Source organism: Mus musculus, chromosome 4 (genome assembly GCF_000001635.26).
Source record: "Mus musculus strain C57BL/6J chromosome 4, GRCm38.p6 C57BL/6J".
NCBI lineage: Eukaryota > Metazoa > Chordata > Mammalia > Rodentia > Muridae > Mus > Mus musculus.
In genome coordinates, this window is record NC_000070.6 from 107,389,195 (window position 1) to 107,416,731 (window position 27,537).

At 43.7% G+C, this 27,537-nt stretch overlaps 1 protein-coding gene across 2 annotated transcripts in view; it reads left to right on the plus strand.

Moving 5' to 3' along the window:
- Ndc1 (NDC1 transmembrane nucleoporin) overlaps positions 1-27,152 on the plus strand; it is a 48,300-nt gene extending 21,148 nt beyond the window's left edge. For both annotated transcript variants that reach the window (NR_165083.1, NM_028355.4), the window contains exons 11-18: positions 257-412; positions 1,028-1,267; positions 1,355-1,470; positions 3,949-3,999; positions 5,804-5,867; positions 6,538-6,638; positions 21,872-22,032; positions 24,832-27,152. Coding sequence is in view for 1 of the 2 variants with exons in the window: in NM_028355.4 (NP_082631.1) it covers positions 257-412; positions 1,028-1,267; positions 1,355-1,470; positions 3,949-3,999; positions 5,804-5,867; positions 6,538-6,638; positions 21,872-22,032; positions 24,832-24,895 (953 nt within the window). In the remaining variant the exon portion in view is untranslated. The remainder of the gene's footprint in view (positions 1-256; positions 413-1,027; positions 1,268-1,354; positions 1,471-3,948; positions 4,000-5,803; positions 5,868-6,537; positions 6,639-21,871; positions 22,033-24,831) is intronic.
- The last annotated feature ends 385 nt before the right edge of the window (positions 27,153-27,537 follow it).

The window sequence follows — 27,537 nt, forward strand, 5'->3', positions numbered from 1 at the left end:
GTCTTAAAAAAATATGGCCTAGTCCTTGGCTTAGTTTTGGCAACTAATTTAAGAGTAAAATCCAAAGTTTTGCTTGCAGGCTTTTGAGCAAATTGATTCAGCCAAGTAGTTCTTAAATTGCTGTGTTAGGTGGCTTGAGTAACAATAATAGCTTAACTGAGAAAGTGGGTTTTCTTGCTGACTGCCCCTGCCCCAAGCTTTGGGAAGAGAATATGGGTTTTTTTATATTTTAATAGGTGTTGTTTGGCTACCGTAGGTGGACATCCCCACAATTGGACTGCTATTTCGAGGGAGTGTTTGAATCTTTTAAATGATATGACTCAGAAACTGGTTCTCTACCAAGAAGCTGCTGCTACAAATGGGAGGATGTATTCATCATACTCAGTGGAACCCAAGAAACTGAGCTCTGCAGGTGACTCCTAGTCCTACACAAAGGGGAATGTATCCGTTTCCTAGGGAAGTGACAGTAGTTAGTTCCTGGCTAATTGCATGTGTGAGGTAGCTATGTTTAGCATTTTTCTCCTTGCCCATCTTTTCCATAAGTATGATGTGTTTTGTTAGTAGTTAAAATAGGGACGCAGAGCAGACTGGGTAGACTGACGAGGTAAAGTGCAGATGGTGAGTTCATTTGACAGTGCTTAGAGGACTGAGCCCCGGGAGTGAACAGAAAACATAGGTATCTACAGGCTGGTGACGCAAGCCTGACAGGCTGGCTTTGATCCTGGAGCCCACAGTGAAAGGAGAGAACAACTCCTAAAAGTTGTCCCATGATCTCTCTGCATGTGCCTGCTCTTAAGCACATACTCACAATACTAATGCATGGAACAAACACATCTAAAACTCCTTGAGTGGTTTCTGGATTACAGAAATAAAACATAGACATTGGGACTTAAATCTAAATGGAAGCCATCTACTGTGCTTTGGTTTAAAGCCTTAAGAGGGCGGGGAGGAGTGTAGAAGTTGAACCCCTGAGTGCTGCCTGCCTGGGCCAAGCTTTCTTATCACCACTGCATATGCTCTGTTACAGAAGAAACTGCTTTTCAGACTCCAAAACCTAGTCAGACGCCTTCCGTGCCGCCGTTAGTTAAAACTTCACTGTTTTCTCCAAAATTATCTACACCCAATGTTTCAAGTCCTTTTGGGACCCCGTTTGGCTCCAGCGTAGTGAACCGAATGGCTGGAATTCTTGATGTAAACCCCTTCTCTGGGTCTCCCCAAAGTCCTCAGCTCATAAGAAGAGGACCGAGGCTGTGGACTCACACTTCTGGTGAGGGCTGGCTACTTTCCAGGTTTAAAGTTGTATAGTTGTAGCTTAGACAGCTTATGTCCTCATCTCATCCTTTCTCTTTTCTAGATCAACAAGTGTCTGCAATTTCTAACCCATCTCCTTGCGCCTCTGTTACTGCTGAGGGTAAGACAGTGAGACAGCCCAGTGTGATCTACTCGTGGATTCAGAATAAACGAGAACAGGTAGGAAGACGCATCTATGGGCTTTATATGTATATGTGAGATCTCCACTGGGAGAGAGGTCAGAGCTCTCACAGCAGTAGCTTTCTGTTTGTTTTATGCTTCTGGCATCAGATTGGCTCATGAAATCACCCATAGTTGAGTATTTTGACTTATACTGCATTTCATATGACTTAATTCTTTAAGAGATAGTTGAGTTAGGCTCTGGGATAGACAGCAAGTAAACAAAGCCATTTCCCATATGTTTATATCTTAGTAGGGGAAGTAGATGAATAAGCAAGTATATTACTCTATATATCTTTATAATTTAGAACTGAATTAATGTCAGGGCTGTTCTGGGAACTGTTAAGAGCAAAAGTTGCTTCATGCTGAAACATGCTATTAATTCTAAGCTGTATCCTGATAGATCATGCCCAAGATGAGGAAAATATACTCAAAGGAAGATAATTTTAATGTGTTAAATGTTATATAGGAAAAGCAGAGCCAGTACGAAAGGCAGTACTTAAAGGCAGGGTATAGTTTTCCATGGACTGCTCAGAGGCGTCTCATTGAAGAGCTGACGCTGACTGAGAGCAGCAGGACGGATGGGAGGTGCACGTACCCGCAGGAGGGAGGATTCGCCATCTGTGTGAGGAACATCGGAAACTGTGTGTCTTGAGCTCAGCGAGGGACAGTGGTGGGGACAGTGCTTGGTAGGAGGTGAACTCCCAGAGGTGTCAGGAACCAGAGTTGAGGCAGCACTGGATGGTGCCAAAACTGGTCCCTCCAGTGAGCTGGAAAGCCACCATACTGTTCTGACCATAGGATGTTATAATGTTACTTATATTGTGGAAGGGCTTTTCTAAAGCAGGGTTGAGGTAAGACTTTTCCGTATCTGAAGTTTGACTCCTAAGCAGCATAGAAGCTGAGAACCAGTGTTAAAGTTGCTGCAGTCGTCACATAGTGGGAGTGGTGGGTGTGATCGTGGGGACTGTGATAGCAGCTGTAAGGTATGGTCAAGATCTGTGCTCATGCCAACGTAACAGGATTTGCTTATAATTTGCTTTTTGTATTCAGGGTAAAGTTCCAGTGTTTCCTCTAAGGCTTTTGGCCTGAGGCATAGTTGCAGTTGATTGGGGCAATTTACCACTGATTCCGAAGGCATTGCCAGTGGTGAAGGGGAAAGCTGAAGTTTGATCTTGGGCATGACAAATCTGAGATATCTGTGTATAAAGCAAAAGATTAGATGTGTACGTGGAACATAGTTGGAAGCCATGAGGTTCAGACAGTAATCAAAGAAAGCCATGAGACTCAGTGCTGTTGAGTGTAGAAGGAAAGAGCTCTAAGCTGGACCCTCCACTCATTAAGGGTCAATAGCAAAGGGGTCTAAGGAGCAGCAACTGAGGCGAGTTTTTTTTGTTTGTTTGTTTGTTTATTTTTGTTTTTGTTTTTTTTTTTTTGGTTTTTTTTTTTGGTTTTTTTGAGACAGGGTTTCTCTGTGTAGCCCTGGCTGTCCTGGAACTCACTCTGTAGACCAGGCTGGCCTCGAACTCAGAAATCCACCTGCCTCTGCCTCCCGAGTGCTGGGATTAAAGGCGTGCGCCACCATGCCCGGCGAGTTTTATTTTCTTTGGAATCAGGATCTCCTCAGCTGCCCAGGTTGGCCTCAGACTTCCTCTGTAGCCTAGCCAGGCAGTCTTTGAACCCCAGTTTCTGAGGTTTATAGGGCTGAGCCATCTTGCCTGTGTTTTGCAAAGTTGGTGACAGGAGTTCTTGGGTAGAGGCGGCTGGATTAGGAGGAATTTGGGCGAGGAAATAGAACCTCCAAAGAAGCCAGTCTCTCACACGCTTTTGCTTTTAATGGTGAGAAAATGGCTTGTACCTGTTCAGAGTTGAGGGGTCAAGGACTTGAAAGAATCTTCTTTTCTTGAGTGGGAGAAATAGAAACATGTTTGCTGGTGAAATGATGAGGTTAGTATAGAATAGAGGAACTGCTGTGACACCAGTTCTGGTCCTGCGAGTTTTTGTAGTGACTAGACAGTTCAGCCTTCTACATCCTGTGCTTTACTGTGGCTGTGGGCGAGAGGAGAGTAAGTCAGCGGGCTTAGAGTCTGATACAGACACTTACATTTTCTGTAAATGTCACCTTGTAGGAAATGTCTTAGGGAAGTTTGAGGTGTTAAAGGGCCAGCAGTTGTATCAAACTGAGGGAAAAAAAATAGGTTTCAAAACAAAACAACTACCCAGACAGCTTAGATTTCCTTTTATTATGGCAAGGATCTAATTGGTGTCCAGTGTATGTGCAAGGGAGCACAGTCACGGTAAGATGGCTCGTTGTGGGTATCCAGTCGGTAGCACAGAGGTGTTTACTTAGTTTATTGTAAATATTGTTCAGGGCTACATTTTAATTTAGAAGACTTCTCCAGGAAGAACTTAGAAATGTGTACTGCACTTGAGTAGACTTGAAAGTATAACCATGTTCATTCTTCTTATCCAACTCAGATTAAGAATTTCTTGTCAAAACGGGTGCTGATAATGTACTTTTTCAGTAAGGTAAGACTATAAAATTACAGCTTGAGAATGGGAGGGAGGAGATTGGTGTGAGATGGATGATGGGATCGGACTTAGAAGATTTTACAGACGCTCCCTGCAAGCCATGCTGGCATCGTGTCCTCTGCCCAGACACACATGTCACCATGGTTGCTGGGCTTGGCCTCTGTGGTGGCTCCTGAGACTGCTGGCAGCTTTGTGCTGGTTTCAGCTTTGACCCTTTCATGCTGGCTGGAGGCACGTCCAGCTTTTGGGTGCTTGCTGGCTCACTTAACTGCTCACATCTTTGTGGCCTGTTAAAAAGGAGACTAAGTTAGAGGATAGACGTTGAAATGTTGGTGGGTTAGAAAGTTGTATTTTAGGCCACAGAGTTGTTTTATGTGCCAGCATGGCGGCTTCCATGTGTAATCCCAGCACTCCGGGTGCTGAGGCAGGAAGATGGAGAGTTTGAAGTGAGACCTGGCAACTTATGAAATCCTGATCCAAGAAACGCAACCCTAAACTCCCAAACAAACAACCTTTCAGCTGGCTTCCCACTTGTTGGAGCTGTCTCTGGGCAGTAAATCTAAGTTGTAAAAATTAAAGATTTATTTGTGTTTTCACTTAGATGCAGCAGTTTTGTGTCAATCGTTTCTCAAGCAGAACCTCTGTCCACACACAGGGCAGAGTACTTTTGCCCTTAGTCTTCATGCCTTGCCTCTTTGTGTGTGCACCGCAGTATTAGTGACTGGGCTGTGGAGTGTATCACACACAAGCAAAAGCTTTCATTACTCATTTTACTCTCTGAAGCCAAACAGTGATGGGGAAAGAATTGAGCAATCCTGATAGGAACAGGGGAATAGAAATGAGAGCCATCTCAGCTTCTTCCCTCCAGGGGAAGGGAAGGGAAGGTCTGTCTAATCATCAGTTGCCTTTCCAAAAACTAGTCTACCTAGGACCATCTTTTAGCAACAAGGGTCTTATCCCTCACCAAGAAGATGAGAATTCTCTGAAGTTTACTGCAGCTCTTTGTTTCCACAGGGGAAAAAGGCTTACTGTGAGTGCCTTATGTATGCCACGCACTTTCCCTTAAATTCCCTCCCATAACTCTAACACTGGTCCTCTTTGCTCCTCATTTTATGGGGAAGAAGAAAGTTTCTGCTCCTAGCATAAAAACCTTTCCCTCTGTGAGTAAAAGCAAAAATCTACTTTGATTCTTATTCTGCAAGAGCTGTTGTGTGGTGTTAGGTGCAGACAGTGGTGAGAAGCACTGTAGTAGCCCGCCCAGTCTTCGGCAGATACTTACAAAAACCAGGGTTCTTGGTTTTAGTTTGGGTTTTGAGATGGTCTCAATAAGTTGCAGTTGGTCTTGAATTCATTCTCGTAGCCCATGTAGGCCTTGAACTTCAGATCTTCCTGCCTTTGCTTCCTTAGTAACTGGGATTACAAGCCTGTGCAGCCCAGTTCTGCCAGCATTTATTTAGATGGGCCAGTTGTTGCTTCATAATGTCTAACCCAGGGCAGATTAAAGAAAGCCACACTGGGTTCCTTTTTATTGGGTTGAACGTAGTAGACAGTTATGAGACGCAACCCTAGTTAGGCTGTTCTCTCTCCTTGAGTGATCATCATGCTGGTTTCCTGAGCTGGGAACTCTTCCTTTACATAAGGACATTTGGATGTTCTCTTGTACTTAGTCTTTAGATAAGAAATTATTTCAGTTTAAAATTTGGGAGACAGCTGTGAGTCTTGCTGCTAAAGACCACACAGCTGGTACAATGGCAGTTTTTGCACAGGGGACTTGACTTAGAGATTTTTGTTCTATTTGTAGCACCCAGAGGCCTCCATTCAGGCTGTTTTTTCAGATGCCCAAATGCATATTTGGGCTTTAGAAGGTAAGTAGTATCTTTGAAGTATAATCTGTGACTGTTACTCTAATTAGTTAATTTTGAAGTCTGTTCATGAAAGGTCAGCTCTGGTATTGGGTTTTTAATCCTTGAATTTTCAGAAAATTTTTATCTTTGTTTTATAGGGATAACTAACTGTCTTATTTTCCTCCCTGGCCTGCCAGTCCTAGGCACAGAAGTGGGGCCTCATGACTGCTGGGCAAGCACCCCTGCTGAGTCTCAGCTCTCAGCCTGATAGGTTTTGATTTGGGTAGAATTTTTCTTGTACATAAAGAAGTTGAGGCTGTAAGAGTCTTCCATATCTTTCTATGTAATTAAAGTGCAACCAATAGATAATCTTTACCTTAAGGTTGCTTTCATAGGCTATGAAAACGTGATTGGTGAGGAACTGTTTCTCCTTATTAGTACTGCCTCGTGATACAGAGACCCACGCCATGGAAATGTCCTCACAGCTGTCAGGCCTTCTTTGTTTCAGTGTTTTGTGGTGCTAAGGCATCTCTATCTGAATGCTGCTTATTCCATGTGCTGTCCAGTTTTGTATTGTAGCTCTTTTATAATTCCCTTTATATCCAGACTATTAGCATCTTCCCAAGTAGATATATTTCAGATGGGTTTGTCTAATTTTAATTTGGCGTTCCTGTTTTCTCCCCCTCTTGAGGTCTGTCTCACTTAGTAGCAGCGTCATTTACAGAAGATAGATTTGGAGTTGTCCAGACCACACTCCCAGCTATCCTTCATACGCTGTTGACTCTGCAGGAGGTGAGTAACAGTGCTCGGTGTGAGTGCAGGCTGTCCCCCAGTGCCCAGTGTGAGTGCAGGCTGTCCCCCAGTGCCCATTGTGAGTGCAGGCTGTCCCCCAGTGCCCATTGTGAGTGCAGGCTGTCCTCCAGTGCCCAGTGTGAGTGCAGGCTGTCCCCCAGTGCCCATTGTGAGTGCAGGCTGTCCCCCAGTGCCCATTGTGAGTGCAGGCTGTCCTCCAGTGCCCAGTGTGAGTGCAGGCTGTCCTCCAGTGCCCAGTGTGAGTGCAGGCTGTCCTCCAGTGCCCAGTGTGAGCGCAGGCTGTCCTCCAGTGCCCAGTGTGAGCGCAGGCTGTCCTCCAGTGCCCAGTGTGAGTGCAGGCTGTCCTCCAGTGCCCAGCGATTTCTCCAGGCCGGAACAAAACATGTTGGAAGTGAAAATCCCCTTCTGACCCTTATAGTCTAAAAGAGAGAACAAGAAAAACTTTACTTGCTTAAAACTTTTTCGAGAAACTGAAGAAGAAAATATGTTACTGTGTGTGAGAGGCTTTTGGAATTCAGGTAGATAGTCCAGGCTGTTTTGTTCAAGTGCGGGGACCTGTTTTTGGGACAGGAGCTCATGTATCTCAGACCATTCAGACTGGCCTTAAACTCACTGTATGCCAAGGACAGTCTAGAATGTCTGACCCTTCTGTCTCTATCTCCCAAGTGCTAGAGCACTGGGTAAAAGCCACTGTACTCCACTGTGTGTGTGTGTGTGTGTGTGTGTGTGTGTGTGTGTGTGTGTGTGTGTGTGTGGTTGTTGTTGTTGTTGTTTGGTTTTGAGACAGGATCTCAATGTAGCCTCTGTTAGAGATGGAACTATCTGTCTCCTCAGTGCTGGGACTAAAGGCAACTGCTACCACACCCAGCCCTTTCTGAATTTAAGTGATTTGTTTTATTCTATCTTTTGTTATTGTGGCTATGGGAGGTATAAAAAAGGAGCTTGGGGCATATGGAAATAGTGTTTGAGTGTAATAGGCTCTTTATAGGAGGTGTTAAGCTTGGCCCAACGAGTTCAATTGTTGCATCTTTTGGTCTGGGGAGCCATTTCAGAAAGGAGGAAGAAGCTTGCTCCATAGTTACTCTATTTAAAATTTAGTTCATATCACCACTTACTCAGTAAAACCAGTGACTTTTTCTCCTCTTTTTTTTTATTTTTTATTTTTTATTATTGTTGCTTTGGATATTCTGAGTTTTGTATTTTGGGGGCTTTTTGAGATGGAGTCTTAGTAGGTAGCTCACATGACCCAATAAAGTCCTAATCCTCTTAGCCTTGCCATCCAAGGTAGGGATTATAGGTGTGCCCCACCCACTCCCAGACCAACACTGCCATGCAGTAGAGCAGCTGGCACTCGAACATGCGTTCTGTCCTTGGAGCATCTTCATTTCCACCTTGTAAAATGAGCAGTCACTCTGATGACAGACGAGGAGGCTCGTCAGAGTGCAGGGATGTAATCTGAGTTTACACACAAACCCCCGAGAGGGCAGCGCTAGGACTCGGCCCTGGACTACCTGCAGGGCGCTGACAGCGTGGTGGCCCTGGAAGAACAGCAGGTCACATCCATCATCCTTCCTCACCTTGCCGACCGCCACGCCCAGGCCACGTAGGATTCTTGAGAGAGTGATTCTGTCCTTTTGGCTCATGATCTATATAGTGTGTTATGTTCAACTAAGGCGTGTGTGTGTGTGTGTGTGTGTGTGTGTGTGTGTGTGTGTGTGTAAATAATAGAAACAAGATTCCTGACCCAGTGCTTAACTTTGCTTGCAATGTATTTTAATATTTTGTTGTTTAATTTCCTTAAAAAGTACCAACTGGAACTCACTGAAATTGAGCATACAATGCTGTGAGCGAGCATGGTGACCTCACTGACTACATAGAGATCTCTCTGCCCTACAAGTGTTCTGTGCTTCGGTTATTCCGGTCACACCTACCCCATCATTGGGATTCTAGAAAAAAAGTAGCCTACTTATATTTGTTGCAGTTATTCATACCTGTGAGTGGGAAGATAAAATTTCAGATTTGTCAAAAAGTCAGCCCTTTCCTTGAAACACAAAGGAGTTTAGATGGAAGAGTTGGAGGCAGAGGCCTGTGCTCTGCAGTTGAGAGTCAGGGACAGAGAATAGGACTAGGGGGCTGACACTTGTGAGAATTCAGGTCCCTTTGTGAGGCTCCTGTTGAAGTCACAGATATCCTCAGGCCTGACCCCCAGCACTACTGCCTGCTGTGCCATCCTACCAGTCCAGTAGTGTTCTTAAAGCCCTTAGGGCTAGGAAGGAAATCAATTATATTGAGTTGTAGTTATCAAGATACGAGTTTATGCTATCTTGATCTGTGCTTTCTGATTGTTTTAAGTGGGAGGCTCTGTCCATGAGTTCATGCTTTGTCATCATTTTGAAGCAGTTGGGTGAATGGTGCTTTTAGATAACTGTAACAGCAATAATAGGATGTGAAGGTAGTGGTGACATCTTTAATGCAGTAACTGCTTTGATGTCCCTGTTCATAATTAAAGTCAACACTAAATTATAATTTAGTGCTTTGGGAAGGAAGGTAAATGTAGAACAGCCCTTTCTCCAAGCCCAGCCCTCTGTGCTCTTGCATCACAGAGCATTTTCCTGGTTCCTTGCCTTTCAGCTCCTGCCTTGGCTGAGGGTCTTCCCTCTCCAGGTCAGGCCTTACAGTCTCTTACTTCAGCCACTTTAGTAGTAGATGCTATCTACATCTTTGTGTTTTTAAGTTCCCCATCCCCAAACTGTCAAAACATCCTGCATCTGCTACCCACCCATTCTTTTCCCAGTTGTTCCTGACTTATCTTCAGGCCTTTGTCATTCCTTACTGCTCCCACCACCTCTTACCCAAGATCCTCTCGTCCTGACTAGACACTGCCATTTCTCCCTTGTGCCATCTGCCTTAAAGCCACTGTAGATTATTCTGTTTTCCCTCAAGCGTGACTTACATGACTGTTCTTTGTCTTGAATGTACTTTTCTTTCTTCTGGCTCTGCTGTGTAATTCCCATGTCAGCACTCAATTAGTAGAACAGAAGCCAGGATCCACCTTCTCATTTTCTTATTCCTAGCGTATGATATGGCCTGGCTAGTGACTCCTATGATATGGCCTGGCTAGTGACAGGTGCTTATTAAGATGCTTGTTGGATGTCTGTTGATCTGCTTGATTACTGGATAAGCAAGTGAAGCCATCTCTTCTGGGTGTTGAATTGAATGGCAATTCAGATGCTGTGGGCTGATTATAATGACTGCTCCTTATTTCAAGGAGGCAGAGATGTTGTGCCAGTCATATTAGTTCTCTTTTATGTCTCTGGTTTTATGTTCTGTGATCAAGAAAGTAACTTGCAGCTTAGTAACTCAAGGCAAGTTGTGCAGTATTAGCTTCTGGCTGGCTACTAAGGGGCATTTGTGAGGTACTAGTCTGTCTGACTTCTCATTGGCAATAGCATCAGTCATTTAGCTGTGAGCCTTTAAAGGCAAAACGGAAAGAACTGGGAGGCTCTCACCCAGGACTGGGGGCTCTCCCCTTTTAAGAAAGGGCTGGGAGACTCTCACCCTTTAAGCAATTCAAGGTCAAAGAATGGAGAAATGGTTATCCTGATATCGTTTCTGCTGGAGGCCAGGTCATCTGATTTAATTAACCTGTATCCTAACAAGTATCCAGCTACTTCCCCAAGATTTTGATTAGTCAAAATAGAAATTCATTGGAGAGCATTGCTGAGTTTGTGGTAGTTAATTTGGGTAGGGAAACAGCTGCCATCTTGCTTAATTTCAGTAATTGTTGTCTTTAAAGAGGTCTTTAGAGGTAAAAAGTTGTGGGCTAAGATGTTTTTTGTTTGTGTCTCCCCCCACACCCCGCCATATCCCCCCAAGACAGGGTTTCTCTGTGTAGCCCTGGCTGTCCTGGAGCTTGCTCTATAGACCAGGCTGGACTTGAACTCACAAGAGATGTGCTTGCCTCTGCCTCCCGAGTACTGAGATTAAAGGTATGTGCCATCATCACCTGGCTATGGATTTTAAGTTTGTATATATGTATTTGTGTGTACGATTTTTTTGAGGCTAGGCATGGTGGTACACATTTTTTAATTTTAGCATCCTGGAGGTAAAGACAGATGGATCCATGAGTTCAAGGGGAGCCTGGTTATATTGTAAGGTTTAGAACAGCCAAAACTACAGAATGAGATTTCCTTCCTTCCTTCCTTCCTTCCTTCCTTCCTTCCTTCCTTCCTTCCTTCCTTCCTTCCTTTTTGACCTAGTTATGCAGGCATAAAATCTCAGTTCTCCAGGAAGATGAGAAAGGAAAATTGTAACTTCATTCCTCACCTTGGTTAAAAAATGAGTTCAAAGTTAGCCAGAGCAACTTAATGAGACCTAGTCTCAAAGAAGAGGATCAAGAGGGCTGAGGATTAGCTCAGTGGTGAAGCACTTGCCTGTAGTATGCCCAGAGGCAAAGCCCTGGGCTACATTCTCTAGCAACGGGGAGAAAAGTCACGGGACAGTTGAGTGGCCTAGGGTATATTCATTTATCCCATGCAACCCTCAGCACCGTCCGTCCTGTTCATCTGGAGAGCGCGGTACCTTAAATGTTGAGAGTCAGGAGACCTGCCCTGTTTTTATCTCATTATCTGCAAGTGAGATTTTGATCTTGGAACATTGAAATTGATTTTGTTCACAGATTCATTCATCCAACAAATACTCCGCTATCTAGGAGTTACCATGGAATGACATAGAGTAGGAACTACAGACAGGATTCTTGTCCAGTAGGAGCCTGTAGGCTAGAACTAAGTACTGTTGTAAGGACTCAGCGCATAGAAATGCAGGATGATGACAGAACCTAACAGATAATTCTGAACTGAGATTGTGGGGCACGTGCCTTTGGTGGAGGGCAGAGGGCAATTGTCAGGAGTTGGTTTTCTGCCACCATTTGTGTGTCCCGGGGATCAAATTCAGGGCAGCGAGCTTGATAGCAAGTACCTTTATCCGTTGAATTGTCTTGATGGTCCCAAACTAAGATAGTTTTGGAAATGAGAGGTAGAAAGGGTTCCTTGGGGATAAAGAGGTTAGAAGGAAGTGAGGGGGAAAAATATTCGTGAGGGCCAGGGCTTTAAGTTTGAAGGTGTGTTAGTTAAAACTGTTTTCTCCTCACTATGACTTAGGGGAAGGAGGGGTTGTATGGGTTCCCAGGCAAACAGTACATTATGGTAAAGAAGGCATGATGACAGGAGCAGCGTGTCCATGCTACCAACCAAAAGCACAGAAGAGGTTTCCAGTGATCATACGTCTTTCCTTTTGTCCTCCTTATTTAGTCTGGACATCACTACGTCTCTGGCATGGGGTTAATTCACATTCAAGGAAAGTAGTCTTATCTCTGGAAACCCCCACATGTAAAAGTAGCCTGATTGTCATCTCCAAGGCTGCCTTGGTTTGCTAACCTAAGCCCAGTCCTGGAAGCTTCCAGTCTCCTACAGTCTAATCTAGACCTAGACTTTTAGCTTCTGAGACTTGCTGCTGAATACGCGTACCCTTTCCTGGGTCTTTCTAAACTCTAGTTGGCTGATTCAATTCTGCTGTTCTGGCTCAAACTCCTCTTGAACTGACTGATTCAGTCGCCTCCTTTCTCTTAGTCTTACCTGAATTGCTCTGCTTGTCCTCATACTAACTTTGGCAATCTGTTCTAATCTTCTGGCTCATTCTCATTTCTTGATTCATTCTGTCTACCTATGTCTAGCTTGTTTGCTCTTCAACCTGTCTCTCTAAAACTGCCTCTCTCTCTTCACTACCCATTAATTAGATTTCCTTTCCTCTATCTTCTCATGAGAGTTGGGCAGATCCTATTCTGTCAAATCTTTCTCTGATTCATCGCTTTGTCTGCCACTCAATTAGACATCACTTTCAAACATGGGTGCTTCCTTCTGCAAACTAATTTTACCTTCGTTGTTTGGGATTAAAGATGTGTACCAAGATCATGTCCACCTTCCAGCCAGAGGGGATCAAGGTGTTTGCTAAGGGCTGAACCACACCACAACTAGAAACAGGTTTTTTTCAGTAAATAACACAATTTCAGGGTTCAGTGTGAACAAATGTCCTGTAACACCCTGATAGACAGACATACCCTGAGGTATGTCACCTGATAGACAGACATACCCTGAGGTATGTCACCTAGGTGTTTCTTAATCCCATAAAGTTGTCAGTGAAAATTGGCATTCATAAAAATCCCAGAGAGTTTTCACCAGAATCCTGCAATCAGGGTGTATATCTCATTTCTCTAGAATTTTATGTAGTTTGACTTAACATAGGTACAGTACTCAGAAGGAAATGGTTTATAAAAATGTAACAGCTTGGGAAGTTAAGACAAGGCTTGTTTTGTGTCACTGAATTTTTCTTGAAAGACTACATATTGCTATGATTTATTCAATCAAAATCATACTCAGTAAATGGTTGAGTCAGAATTGGAAACCAGGCTTTTGGACCCCAAGTCCCGAGTAGTCCATGTATCAGATTACCTCTTTAGGGCTTGGCAAAGGTGTACGTTTCTTCACTTAAGAAGGAATGGCCATCTGACACAAGTGCCAGAGTGTCAGATCTGGAGTCAAATAGGGTTGGGTTTTATTGGGGAAGGCGTTTGTTGCATTTCTTAGCATTCAAGATTCCATTCATTAGAAGCTACGTCTCCATGTCGGAAATTATGAAATGCACAAAAGGATACATTGTCTGAGTGCTCACATCTGGGTGATTGAGTAGTTCTCGCCTCAGGAGTGTGGAGGGTCAATCCACTCTGTGTAGCACTCAGGTATCTGGCATGGTTAGTAAGAGCTTTTTCTCGTGACTGTGTTGTCAGCACTCCTGTGCAGTGCAACAGAGCTGCCACATCAACACCAGGGTTTGTCCCTAAGAAGTTTTTGGGGGTGCCACCAGCAACAGTCTAGAGCAGACAGCACCAAATTCATAGCCAGGCCTTACTGCTTTCTGAGTGGCCAGCCAGAATAATTAGTTCTGCTTTCTGAGATCAGTGTCAAATCCATGAAGAGGGAATACATGTCAGTTGTCACTGCTAGAGTGCTCGGTGCTGACGCGCTTCCAGTGTCTGCTCAGTCAGTCGGGTGCTCACACAAGCAGGCGGGTGAACTTGCTCCTGAGCAACTACAGAAGAGCAGCGTGCTGGTTTAAAGTCTCAGGGATGTGACCCCTGGGCTCACTGGTCAGCCTCTCCAACCAGTGACCTCCAGCTCCTAGTAAGCTTAAACAGCTAGTAACTCATCAAACAGTGGCTGAGGAATGCCACCTGAGGTTGACTTCTGGCACCTGCACACATGGTGTTTTAGATTTTGAGGTTTTTCAGATTTGAAAATATTTGGGTAGACTTTAGTAATTGGGGGATCCCTCATCTGAAATATCTCGGAATCCATTTTGGAGCATTTCAGATTTTAAAGCATTTTGACTCCCAAAATTTTAGATTGGGATATTCATAATCCTGTATTTTACAGAATTATGAGGTTTCTCAGGAATAATTTAGCTATAAGGGTCTAGAATGGTTTCTTTACCTGTTGAGACTATGGTTAAATAGCAGGTGCTATTAACATGCACATAGCTTGCCGCATGGCTGCTTTAGCCGGTTGTTATTTGAGATGGTGCTTTGGAAGCGCTCATCTCAGTTGTCCCTTACGGTAGTCAAGTCATCACTACTGAGAGTGCTTTCACCCACAGGCCAGTTTGTCTCCTTGGAGACTTTAGCAATGTGTGAGAACACTTCTGATTGCCTTTATTTTGGCTTTTGCTAATGTATGACTGGAAATGTAAGTAGGCAGTTACTCTCATAATAGCATTCTCTCTGTAGGCTTCTTTGGGCCCAAAGTATAAGTAGTGGTAAATTTTTTCTGCAAGAGTAATTGCCCGTTAGCGTGCTGTGTTGGGTATCACTCTTCATTTCAGGTTCTTGCTTCTTACTTGAGAGTCTCCTCACGCATGTGGTCTGCATGAGAGCAAGGCCCACATACAAGGGATGCTTGTGTGGCATTGACTGAGGAGTATTTTTCTCTATACTACAGGTACTGCAGAGATTGTTATGAACCACCGTTGCCTAGATTGAACCTACATTCAAAAGCTTGATCTTAGCTGCTCCTCACCACATAACTTCCATTGTCCTAACCATACTTAATCACTTGAGCTTTTTTCTTGTAATATTTTAAGTCATTCATTTTAACTTAATTTTAAAAGGAAACATAACTATTGTTAAAAGTAGAAATCTAGTTTGGCTTCCTATAGCTAGGATATATGTTTAAGATAGTATGCTGTCTCAAACCATATCATATCTTGAGAATTTAGATTTAAATTCTTTTTTAATGATTTATTTGTTTTTATTTCATCTGCATTATTGTTTTGCCTGCATGTGTGTCTAGGTGAAATGCCCTGTAGCTGGAGTTACAGAGAGTTGTGAGCTGCTGTGTGGGTGCTGGGAATTAAACTTAGGTCCTCTTGCCAGTCCCTAAAGATTATTTTAAGTGTACCACTTTAGACTTATACATAGGCAAACTCTGTTATGCTCCTTACAGTATCTGAGGTAGGTCCCCTAGGAAGAAAATGAATATTTTATCTTCTGTGACGTAGCTAAGCATGTGTGGGTAAGGAGATGAGGACTATAAATAACTTATGTCAGGTCAGGTCAGGTTTTTCTACCAGATGACAGAGTTTAGGTCAGTTTTTGCCCCCCAGAGGAACAAAACTTTTAGCTGTCAGTGGGTTTTGGTGGTGGAGGAGGAGGAGGAGGAGGAGGAGGAGGAGGAGGAGGAGGAGGAGGTGGTGGTGGTGGTGGTGGTGGTGGTGGAGGTGGTGGTGGTGGAGGTGGTGGTGGTGGTGGTGGTGGTGGTGGAGGTGGTGGTGGTGGTGGTGGAGGTGGTGGTGGAGGTGGTGGTGGTGGTGGTGGAGGTGGTGGTGGAGGTGGTGGTGGAGGTGGTGGTGGAGGTGGTGGTGGTGGTGGTGGTGGTGGTGGAGGTGGTGGTGGAGGTGGTGGTGGAGGTGGTGGTGGTGGTGGAGGTGGAGGTGGAGGTGGAGGTGGTGGTGGTGGTGGTGGAGGTGGTGGTGGAGGTGGTGGTGGTGGTGGTGGAGGTGGTGGTGGAGGTGGTGGTGGAGGTGGTGGTGGTGGTGGTGGTGGAGGTGGTGGTGGAGGTGGTGGTGGAGGTGGTGGTGGTGGTGGTGGAGGTGGTGGTGGAGGTGGTGGTGGAGGTGGTGGTGGAGGTGGAGGTGGAGGTGGTGGTGGTGGTGGTGGTGGTGGTGGTGGAGGTGGTAGTGATGGTGGTTTGTTTTTGTTTTTTTTCCAGAATTTTGGGGATAAGGCAGTTAAAATAAGAAAAGACAATGGGTTTAATTTCTCTGTAGATACTATTGTTTTGAAGTCCCTGAACCTGAGAATTCCCTGTCCTTTGTTATGCATGGATGTTAATAAGGATTAGAGATGGTGAGAATAATTAGTTCATTTCTTTAACCCTGATGCATTTCTTTTTTGAGCAGTTTTAACTGAAGATTGTTTTGGACTGGAGTAAATGTGTGCCTGCTGTAAAAGCTTTGGCTCCTGAATTTGGATCTTTAGGGCCCAGGAGAAAAGCCCGGCATGGCTCATATGGCTGTAACCTCATCCTTGCTGGAGAGAGGATAAGATAGTAAGATGGAAAGCCACTGAGGGAAGCAAGATGGGAAAACTCCAAGTTTTCACAAGTGTGCACATTCATACACTCATGTGTACATGCCCCATACACACAAGAGATTGGTGCTTTTGTGGTTTTATTCCTTTTTTTTTTTTTTTTTTTTTTTTTGGTTTTCCGAGACAGGGTTGTGGTTTTATTCTTAATTTGGAGCCTTTCAAAAAACAATTTACTTACAAAACTTCAATAAAGTCAGTCTCTTGCAGTTATACATTAGATGGAGTGACTCCTTTTAAAATCCAAGGACAGTGGCCCCAGTGGTGGATTAGACCTTTACTGCCAGTGCTCAGGAGGTAGAGCAAGGTGGACCTCTGGCTTAGAGGCCAGCCTGGTCTACAGAGTGAGTTCCAGGACAACCAGGGCTACAGAGAAACCCTGTCTCAAAAAAAACCAAACAAATAAAAACAAAAATTCAAGGGCAGGTGTATTGTGAGGGCACAGTGATTTGACATTTCTAGTCGTTTGAACAATTTGTTGCTATCCTAAGAAATATTTCCCTATTAATAATAATTTCCCCCATTTCGGGTAAGAATGTTAAAATTATATTTGTACATTTCCAAGAAACTATGTAAGAAGTTTGGACGCAGGTCTTTATGGTTATCATTCATAAAGGACAGTTGGTAGTGCAGATCTTAAGACGTCTTCAGCGGAGTGTGCTGGTGCACACCTTTCATCCATCACATGTGAGGCGGAGGCAGAGGCAGGCTGGGTCTGCAGAGCAAGTTCCAGCATAGCCAGGATCACATCGAGAGACCCCTTCTCAAAAGCAAGCAAACAAAACGCTCCGTATGGATTTTACACGTGGATGGATGCTTTGCCTGCATGTGCATGTGAGCACCATGTGTAGCTCATTGCCTGTGTAGGCCAAAAGAGCGCATTGCGTCCGAGTGCCCAGAAGTGGGGTAACATGACTGGGAGCTGCCGTGTTGGTGCTGAGAACCACACCTGAGGCCTCTGCAAGAACAGCAAGTTGCTGAGCCATCGCTCTAGCCTTGAATTCAGGGTTTGTTTGTTTGTTTGTTTTTTGTCAAAACAGCAACAAAAATCTTGTGCTGATGGTGGCAGTGGATGGAATGCTGCTCTACTTAGCGGTTGCTTAGACAAAGCAGGAGGACGCAGTCGGGCAGCAGCAGCTCAGCTTTGTGAAGCTGTATCAACAGAGTGCAGCTGTTAATAATTCAAATTCGTGTTGATTTATTTTACTTAGCTCAGTCATTTTACTGTGATCAGTGTACAATTTTTTTTTGTTTGTTTGTTTTGCTTTTTTCTTCAAGACAGGGTTTCTCTGTGTAGCCCTGGCTGTCCTGGAACTCACTTTGTAGACCAGGCTGGCCTCGAACTCAGAAATCCACCTGCCTCTGCCTCCTGAGTGCTGGCATTAAAGGTGTCCGCCACCACGCCCAGCTGTGGACAGTTGTTAATAAGGTATTTTTTATCCTTTTCTTCACTCTGTCTTTGGAAATCCAGTGTGTATCTTACTGTAGCTCATCTGAGTTCAGTGCTGTCACATTTCAAGTGCTCGGCAGCAATGTCTGAATAGCAGTTGAGTTCGGCAGCATGGTTCTGAAATTTAATGATTGGGACATTGATTATCTTTTAAGATTTGGGAATCAAGCATGGCAGCGCATGCCTGTAATCTACCTCATGGGCAGCTCAGACAGGAGAAATGCTCGTTTGATGCCAGCCAGTACTACATACACATTGAGATATAGACTAGCTTTAGAAACATGGAAAGAAGCTCTAACTAAAACACAGGTCTAGGAAGATGGGTTTGTAAAGCACTTGCTGTTTAAGCATGTTACGTAGTTCAAACCCATGTAAAGCTGAGTGGCAATGTGTATCACTTTCATAATTAAAAATTAAAATTATTCTATGTGTATAGATATTTTGCCTACATGTAAGTCTGTATACCATTTGCATGCTTGGTGCCTACAGAGGCCAGAAGAGGGTGTTAGCTTCTCTGGAACTGGAGTTGAAAAGGTTGTTAGCTGTTCTGTGTGTGCTGGGAATAGAACATTGGTCTCCCAAGAGCAGCTAGTGCTCTTAACTCTGAGCCATCTCTCCAGCCTCAGTGTATAGCTTTAATCTCAGTATGCCTATGGCAAGATGAGAGGCAGAGACTGGAAAATTCCTGGAAGTCTGTTGGCCATCTAGCTTGGCGTATACAGTGAGAAACTGTCTTAATGTGGAGAGTGCAGTCTTGACACTGTCCTTTGATCTGCGCATGGGCACTATGTCATATGTGTGATTCACATACATGATAAATAGTTCTGACAGAATAATAGTCTGTATGTGTGTATGTGTATATATACATACATACACATGAAAACACACACGTGCCAGCCATAGACAATCTATTTTTTTTTTAAAGATTTATTTATTATTATTATATATGAGTACACTGTAGCTGTTCAGGCACACCAGAAGAGGGCATCAGATCTCATTACAGGTGGTTGTGAGCCACCATGTGGTTTTGAACTCAGGACCTCTGGAATTTGAACTCGGGACCTCTGGAAGAGCAGTCAGTGCTCTTACCCGCTGAGCCATCTCTCCAGCCCCGAACAATCTATTCTTAAGAAGAAAGAAAAATATATGTGGATTCCCACTAGTAAGTCACTCAGCAGCAAGAACAATATTTTATAAGTTCATCATCTATTCTTCAGAGACTGTACATGCCAGTTTCCCTTGATCTTTTATGGTATTTGTGCCCCAAACTTAATTTATGAGAGTATGGAAATTAGTGGAGATGTCCAGATAAGGATGGGGACTGTGGTGAAGTCAGTGTGGTCCTTGTATCAGTCCCTTGGTTTGTATTTATAACCCTGACGGTGCATAAAATAAATAAACAAATCTTTAAAAAAGGGAGGGAGGGGGCTGGAGAGATGGCTCAGTGGTTAAGAGCTCCAACTGCTCTTTCAGAGGTCCTGAGTTCAATTCCCAGCAACCACATGGTGGCTCACAACCATCTGTAATGGGATCTGATGCCCTCTTCTGGTGTGTCTGAAGAGAGCAATGGTGTACTTATATACATAAAATATATAAATGAATCTTTAAAAAAAAAACAAACTGCCGGGCAGTGGTGGCACATGCCTTTAATCCCAGCACTTGGGAGGCAGAGGCAGGCGGATTTCTGAGTTCGAGGTCAGCCTGGTCTACAAAGTGAGTTCCAGGACAGCCAGAGCTACACAGAGAAATCCTGTCTTAAAAAACAAAACAAAACCAAAAAACCAAAAATCCCTGACAGTGGAACTATTTGTAACTATATTGCAAAGGAAATGTCTGTGTTTTCTTCAACAAAATCCTAAAATTTTAAACACTAATTGCATTTTGATTGTACAAACACAACAGAACTTTTGGTGACCTTGAATGTATTAGGAATACATCTTCAATTTTAAATCAGTATTTACAGATGAGATGTGTTTCAGATTTTTCATGGCAGCTGTTGGGCAGCTGATTGCATACAGAGGGTAGTTTCCCATTTCAGTTGCATCTTACCTTTAAACTGAAAAATGTGAGCCTGGTATAGTAGCCCAGGCCTTTAATACCAGCAAGCAGGAGGCAGAAGCAGGGGAGTCTTGCTCAGGTCAGCTTGGTCTACACAGCAAGTTCCAGGCCACCAGGACTAAAGAGGAATACTCTGGTTCATTTTTGTTTTTATTTTTGTCTCTAGACTAAAACTGAAAAATGCTAAAGGTTTGCTACCTTTATGTTCTGACTTATATTTGTATATTCATTTCACATTGTCATGTCATTCTTCTGTCAGTGTTTTGTAGGCTACTATGTGTGTCTGCGTGTGTGCATGCATGCATGTGGATGTGGCACTAAGAGAATCCAGGAGGTAGTGTAACCTTAGACTACAAAAATAGCAAGTTTACTGCATCCAGGTAGTAAGTAACTAATGATGGCTGAGAAAATCACAGCGAGAATCACGTCTCTGTTATGACTTGGGGTTACTTAATATTGCTCAAATGTTTCTCTGAACACTACCTCCCATACTGCCTAAAAGTATTTCAAGTATGCCCCAGCCTCAGGAAATGCTCTAATAAGTGATTGTTGCGAAAGAACAAATGATTGGACTTGAAGTTAACATGGCAGACTTAACATATGCATTAAATTTTGTTCCTTTTCCAAAATTCTACTATTGTTAAAATACATAAATCCATAAGCAGGGTTGGAATCAATAGCACAGTTTGTGGAGCTGGAAAGCAGATGTTGAGTTGTTGTGCTTAGCAGATTCCAGAGGCAGGTCCTACGTTGGCAGTGGGAAAGCTCTGGGTACCTTTCCAACCAAGGTTAGGTTCCAAAAGAGGGTGAATCCGAAACCAGTTGGGCTGCCACCTGTTCTGTTCCCACTGCCACCTAGGTTCATCCCCTAGAGAGCAGGACATGGGCCCCGCCTGACAGAGGCCTGCCAGTGTGGGCATTCTGCACAAGATGAGTTCTAATGAACACTGGCCCAGCCTTTCACACAGGCTCGTGGGTGACTGTCCCCAGGGTGATCTAGGGACAAAGACTTCACGTGACTGAGGTGGAGTTCACCTCAGAGCCCAGCTGATCACTGTTAGCTCCTTGGGAGGTTCCATTTGCAGTCAGGAGCTGAGCATCACCAGATCTGAGGAAAGTCTCTAATATGACTGATAGAGACCAAAAGCAGCGAAAGGGTGGAAAGTATAAGAAAACAAAAGAACTATCATCAAAATCCACAGGAATAGGGAATGTTTTACCCTTGAGCAAAAATAGGGTGCTAAAATGGGAAAGAACAACAAGATGACACACAAGGGCTTGAAAAATGACAACAGGACGGCTGGAGCAGTTTCCTTCCTGGTGGCTGTATCTTTGGTGTGAATAAATGTGTGTGATGTGCTCTCACTGGCTCCAGAGGCCAGTGACTCTCTGCCGTCAGAGGCTGACGTCCTCACCTCTACCTTTTGCTCCTCTGACTGTAATAGTTGTGTTATTTTTAAATTCTATTATTTGTCTTTGGCCTTTTAAAGCTTTTGCTTCCTATCTGTTGGTTTCACTGTGTATGGCCTCTGCTCATCACAAAGAAAGAGAAAAGGATGAAAGTCACTCTGTCACCAGTGACAAACAGCATGGGGTCTTGGGGCTCTGCTGGGTCATGGAACTTGGGGTGTCCCAGAACAGGTGTTTTGGAAGTATTGTGATTGGTCACTAAAGAACACACATGTCTTTGTAGATGTATATGCAACCAATAATAACAATTTCATTTGTTAGATTGACTTTTTAAAATTTATTACTTAAAACATTGGTGTTTTCCTTTTGTTTTTTGCATTTGTTTGCTTAGTGGGTATGTGCATGCAGTGTGCTTGTAGACGTCAGAGAGCAGCTTTAGAGTCAGATCGCTCCTATGTGGGCTGTGAGATTGACTCCTGTGAACCCGGGTCATCTGGCTTTGCTGCAGTGTCTTCACCCACCGAGACATCGCAGGCCTTCTCGCCTGCACGGCCTTTCGTGATAGTCTGAACTAATGTGTTTTCTTTCTTTCTGGTCTAGGCTGTCGACAAGTACTTCAAGCTGCCTCATGCTTCTAGTAAACCACCCCGAGCTTCAGGAAGCCTTGTGGACACGTCCTACAAAACATTGAGATTTGCTTTCAGGGCCTCCCTGAAAACCGCTATCTACCGTATAACCACCACGTTTGGTGAACATCTGAAGTAAGTTACCCATCCGAGCACACTGCGGGCCTGCCCTTAGGAGTTCTCCAAGAGCTAATACGAGAAGGCTTGTGCATTGAAAGTTTTTTCTAGGTCCTTGATGGGCCTCTGGGATTAAGAGCTTACATATGGACTTGGTATGACCATCTCTGGGGATTTCTTGCAAATGACAAAGTTGTAAAATAGCAAATGTGATGTGTATATGATACATATTTTTTTTAAAGTCACCAAAGATCCTTAAAAGAGAAAAGAATCCTTAGTGCCTTTCCAAAAAAGAGTATCAAAAATAATTTTCTTGTTACATTTTGGTCAGGAAGCTAAGCCTTGGTTCCCTGGATGAGCAGGATATTCCATAAATGAGGCTGTGGCGCTTTGTGAATCATGCTGGACAAACACCGGCAGATCAACACCTTCAGAAACTGAACCAGAGAGAAACCACAAACGCCGGGCCTGTTTATATTTAGTTTCATTGGTGTTTACTGCTTTGCTCTCATGAAATGCTCTGGCTGGACAGGATGAAGGATACTGGCTTCCTAACTAAGCTATGTTTATTGTAATTAGACATGAGCTCTAGAAGGCAGGAGAGGTGGTTGTGCCTTGCTGTATGCAGGCAGCAAACAGAATACTGTATACTGCCTGCTTGTTTTGTTGTACTTCCGTGGCACAAGGCAGTAGTAACAGCAGATAGTCCTGGCACACATCAGTTGTGTGTGAGAATAGAAAAGAACTGTAAATGACCCTGTGTCATTGAGACATTTATTAAATTGCCTAAAAGGAAACAAAAAGTATGTATTAATGTCCAGACCCATGCTGTCCAATACAATGACCATGACCATGGATTGTAGCTTTCTGTTTATTTTTTTCTCAACAATTTAGTGAGAGGCAGGGGTTATCCTCATTGACACAGAGGTGTCAGCGGAGACACAGAGCAGTTAAATCTTGTCAGAAAGTATGTTTGTGCTAGAACATGAACCTAACAGGAGGTCTGGCTTGCTCTTAAATATCTATCTTCTTTGCATTTCCAGCACTAGTTTGCCCCTAAGTTGCCAGGTACCGGGGATAAGGACTCATTAGCTAAGAGAGCTGGCAGATGGCAGATGGAGGTTCTGCCTTTCTCTTCCTCCGAGGAAAGCCAGATTTTATGTTTAACTGGCACCGATGAGCAGAGCCAGGACAGTGGTACAGGGGAGTCGCTCAAGCTTGTGGGGTTGTCTGGTTACAGACTTGGCTGTCTGGGGTCGTGGGGAGTTCCTGAAGCATCTCAGCCAGGGCCAGGCCACACAGGTAGTCAGTTACAGAGCCAGGATTCACACCAGATCTTGCTAACTCTGATTCTAGCTAATGTCTGCACTCTTAATCAGTGAGCCCCTTGGCCCCTAGATCTAAACCTGTAGATGGTGTTCAGGCCCCTACTTTGCTTTGTTTGGTGTTGATAGAGAAAAAAATGGGATCATGCATATGTGAAAAGCCTGGAATACATTTTATTATGACTGCATAATACCTAATTATTTACCTGGAGTTCTACCCTGAGAACCAGATGCAGACAAGGTAAACTCTTTATATTTTGACACAGGGTCTCTCTATGTAGTCCTAGCTGTCCTAGAACTTGCCATGTAGGCCAGACCAGCCTTGATCTTAGAGATTTGCCTGCCTCTGCCTCCTGAATGCAGGAATTACAGATGTGAGCCATCATAGCTAGCTCCGTTAGTTCAAAATTAGACAGATTTGGTTTACTTCCAACTAACAGCGAAATCAAGTAGCAGAGCTTAGAGCTTAGGGCAAGTCTCTACCTGCTAGTAGAGGGGAGAGTGATGGGGCAAGTTGATCGTTAGTGGCCCCGTTGGAGGTTTCTTCATGGTCAGGAAGCAGAGATGATCATGAGGCATTGTAGGATAATATGTAGCAAAGGCATTCAAACAAGAATTTTGTGGTACTGAAAAGGGTGATCTTCAGCTGTCTGGAGTTTTATCATTCAGTGATGATTCTATTACTAATTAAGAACTAGAAAACTGCCGGGCGTGGTGGCTCACACCTTTAATCCCAGCACTTGGGAGGCAGAGGCAGGCGGATTTCTGAGTTGGAGGCCAGCCTGGTCTACAGAGTGAGTTCCAGGACAGCCAGGGCTACACAGAGAAACCTTGTCTCAAAAAATAAACAAACAAACAGAAGAACTAGAAAACCAACATTTTTATTGTGTTCAATTTTTACCCCAAAAGTTTGCAAAGAAGTTGTATACTACTTCTAGGGTGTATCTGGCTGCCTTCTGCCAAGGTGATGCAGAGTGGAGGGACAACCTCGTCCCGCCATACATAGTGCACGTTCAAAGGGAGAAATAAATCCAAGCCACCAAGCTGTTACCTTTGAAAACGATTAATGGAATCTATTGTGTTTTAACCAAACATTTTAGTTTAAAGGATTTTATATTAAAGGCAATTCAAATACTCCACAATTCAAAGATAATGTTTGAATCTGGTTTGAATAAAATAATAAAATCCAGAAAATGTACTGCAGGGCCTGGAACTCTGCACAGCAGGTTCCGTAGTAGAGCAGGTTAGAGCGGTGCCTGCACTTGTCAGTCTGCATTTGCTCTGGTCTTTGAGAAGGTAGGAACATGCCATTGCCCCATGCAAGCCCTTGCCTTCATTAGATTAAAAAATGTTTTCATCCTGTTTTTTCAGAAGTACTAAGTAAGTGAAGATTTCTATTCATTTTTAATTGTTTTGAAAAATATTGACTGTGCGCTCTGTGGTTCACTTAATGCAGACTAAAGCTTATGCTTTGCATTTATGTTTCATTTAGCGCTGTGCAGGCATCTGCAGAACATCAGAAAAGACTTCAGCAATTCTTGGAGTTCAAAGAATAGTGAAGTAATATAAACTGTGTTCATTACCCTGCTGATACAACTACAGATGGGACAGTAAATGTTGAGCATTCTTGGATCAGAAGAGAGCGGACTAATTAGACGCTTCCTTTGTCGTGGTGCTTGCTTTGAAAACTATACTTTAATGGGAGAAATCATGGAAAGAAATTCTCAGCAGAATAACCGAAAACTGCCTTTTCTGTACCCAGTGCTTTTTGTGTGTGTGGTATAATAAAATCTTTATTCAGTTTTACAGGAGCGTCTATGGCAGCCGAACTGTCTCTTGCTCATATAACTTGATAATGATTATTCACAATTGTTTGTAGAATTTACTTTTGAAAAGAGTGGAGCCAGCTCAGAAGTTAAAGCAGGTGGTCTTTCCCAGCTGCTCTAAGAGGTTAGCTCTTTGTAAACTCTCAAAATACATAAACTTAAGATTAGTTTGTTTACTAAAGGATAAAAATGGTAACGGTGGAGAAAAACTCACAGTAAAAATGTTGTCTACAGGACATATTTTGTTAATCTGTTAGGTTGTGTTTTTGTTTCCAGGGACAAATTAAATTTGCATGATTGTCCAAAAAGAGTCTCGATTTACAGATGTTAACTCTATATAAAGGAATGTAGAAAAATTGAAATCTTAAGGTACACGACTAAGCATTCACATTCGGGTAGAGCAACGTCTCTGAGTTCACTGTGTGATGCTAGTGGAGGATGAGGGCATCTTGTTTCCTAGCCAGGCTTGCTTGCTTTTTTGAAATAACATTAAACAGTTGGCAGAGGTTTTCAAATGAGGGGAAAAGGAGACCTGGAAACTTCCCTTTCCCTACGGTTTGTCTTTACCAGGTCAAATTATGTTGTGAGTCTAGTCTGTCTTCACATGGGAGCAGCCTCTGCTGTGCTAACTGGCTAATAAAAACACAGTAGGCCAAGCTTTAGAGCCAAAAGCACATAGTCATCAGATAGGCAGGTGAATGTCAGAGGCTCTCCGCAGGAGCGGGTACGCCCCGGATGTACTGTACAGGCGGTCATTTTATGACTTATGAGATCATTTCTTTGGAGATGAAACATGGGAGGTCCTGCTGGCAGATATTCATTGGACCAGCTTTGGGCCAAATCCTCCTTTATAAATCCTTTTCTGTTATCTTTTTCTTTAAAGTCAGCACAGTATTGTATATGAGTCTTAAATGTGATGTGTATGCCTAGCCTTTGTCGGCTTCATTAATGTATTACATCTTTACAGTAGTGTATTTTAGCCCCAGATCTACTGCCCATTCAACCAGCACATGGCAAATTATAAACGAATCCCGCTAGCCTTAAAAATGTCTCTATGGGACAATTCCTCACCTTAATTGTTAAGTTTTGGGTCTTTTAAGTCCCCTCTCTACCTTGTGTGTGAAGTTCTCTTGATGTGTTGTGAAAGTTGGGTTTCCAGTGTGTTGGTTTCTTCAGATACTCAGAGGAGCCTGGCTAGATAACAGAATTAAAGCCATAGGCCTTTTGTGTTTGCTGGCTGCCTCTGACTGAAGCATTTCGGGAGACAAATCTAAATGTTGTGTTTCCATAAAGAACTGTGGCATGTGTGTAGCTCACTAAAGAGAGCATTCATTTTAACTTGGACTTACTCCTGTGAAATGTCTGGTCCAGTTTAGGTTCTTGCCTTTCCCACTTCCTCTGGGTGAAAGTATATTTGATAGAAATATGAATCTTTCTGGATGTTCTGTGTCTGAGGTATTGACCACACCATGTCTGCCTGCTGGGGAGCAGGACACTGCCATCCCCTCAGACCTGTACAGTCCCTGGAAGGTGAGGGGTCATTCTTTTTCTCCATTGTATATTGGTGGGCACTCTTTTTTTTTAAAGGCACCTTTCCTCCCGCATGCAACGAGGACTTGAGGGAGGCCAGCAGGAGAGAAGCGTTGGCTTTGGTGAAGTTGCAGCCTGCTGACGTGATGGCCTGAAGTTAGCCTTCACAAGCCTTTGTCCCTGTTAGTAACACCATGCTCCGAGCCCCTCTGTGTGTGTCTCTAGTGGGACATACAAAGCCACAGGCTGCTTGTGCAGAGTGACGGGACACTCACCCTTATCCTGGTGAGTAGGCATGGAGAAGTCCCACTCGTTCCTGTGCTTGGTTTCTTCAGCAGTGTTTTGTATGTCTTCCTGTTAGTATTTATGGCAGTCTGCTTATATCCTTCTGTATATCATCAGTACTGAATTGGTAGAAAAATAAAGTGACAATTCCTAACTGAGACTGTTCATCAAACACTGAATCTCTGTGTGTTTCATTAGCCATTGCGGTTTGGCTGAGTTGTTGCTTATGAAGCCTGCAGGGGGCTAACTTTAGAGGTAACAGCTTTCGCTCTACACCAGACTCAGTTGATGGATGATCGATGTTGGTAGTCATTTCAAAGAGCCTGAATTCTGAAACACAAACGCTCTCTCTCTCTCTCTCTCTCTCTCTCTCTCTCTCTCTCTCTCTCTCTCTCTCTCTCCCTCCCTCCCTCCCTCCCTCCCTCCCTCCCTCCCTCCCTCTCTCCCTCCCTCCCTTTCTTGCCTTTCTTGGCTCTTTTTTTCAAAAACTAAATAAACAAAGACGGCAGGCGCTGAAAGCCATCTCTTAACAGGTTTCTTTTCTTGCCAAAATAGCA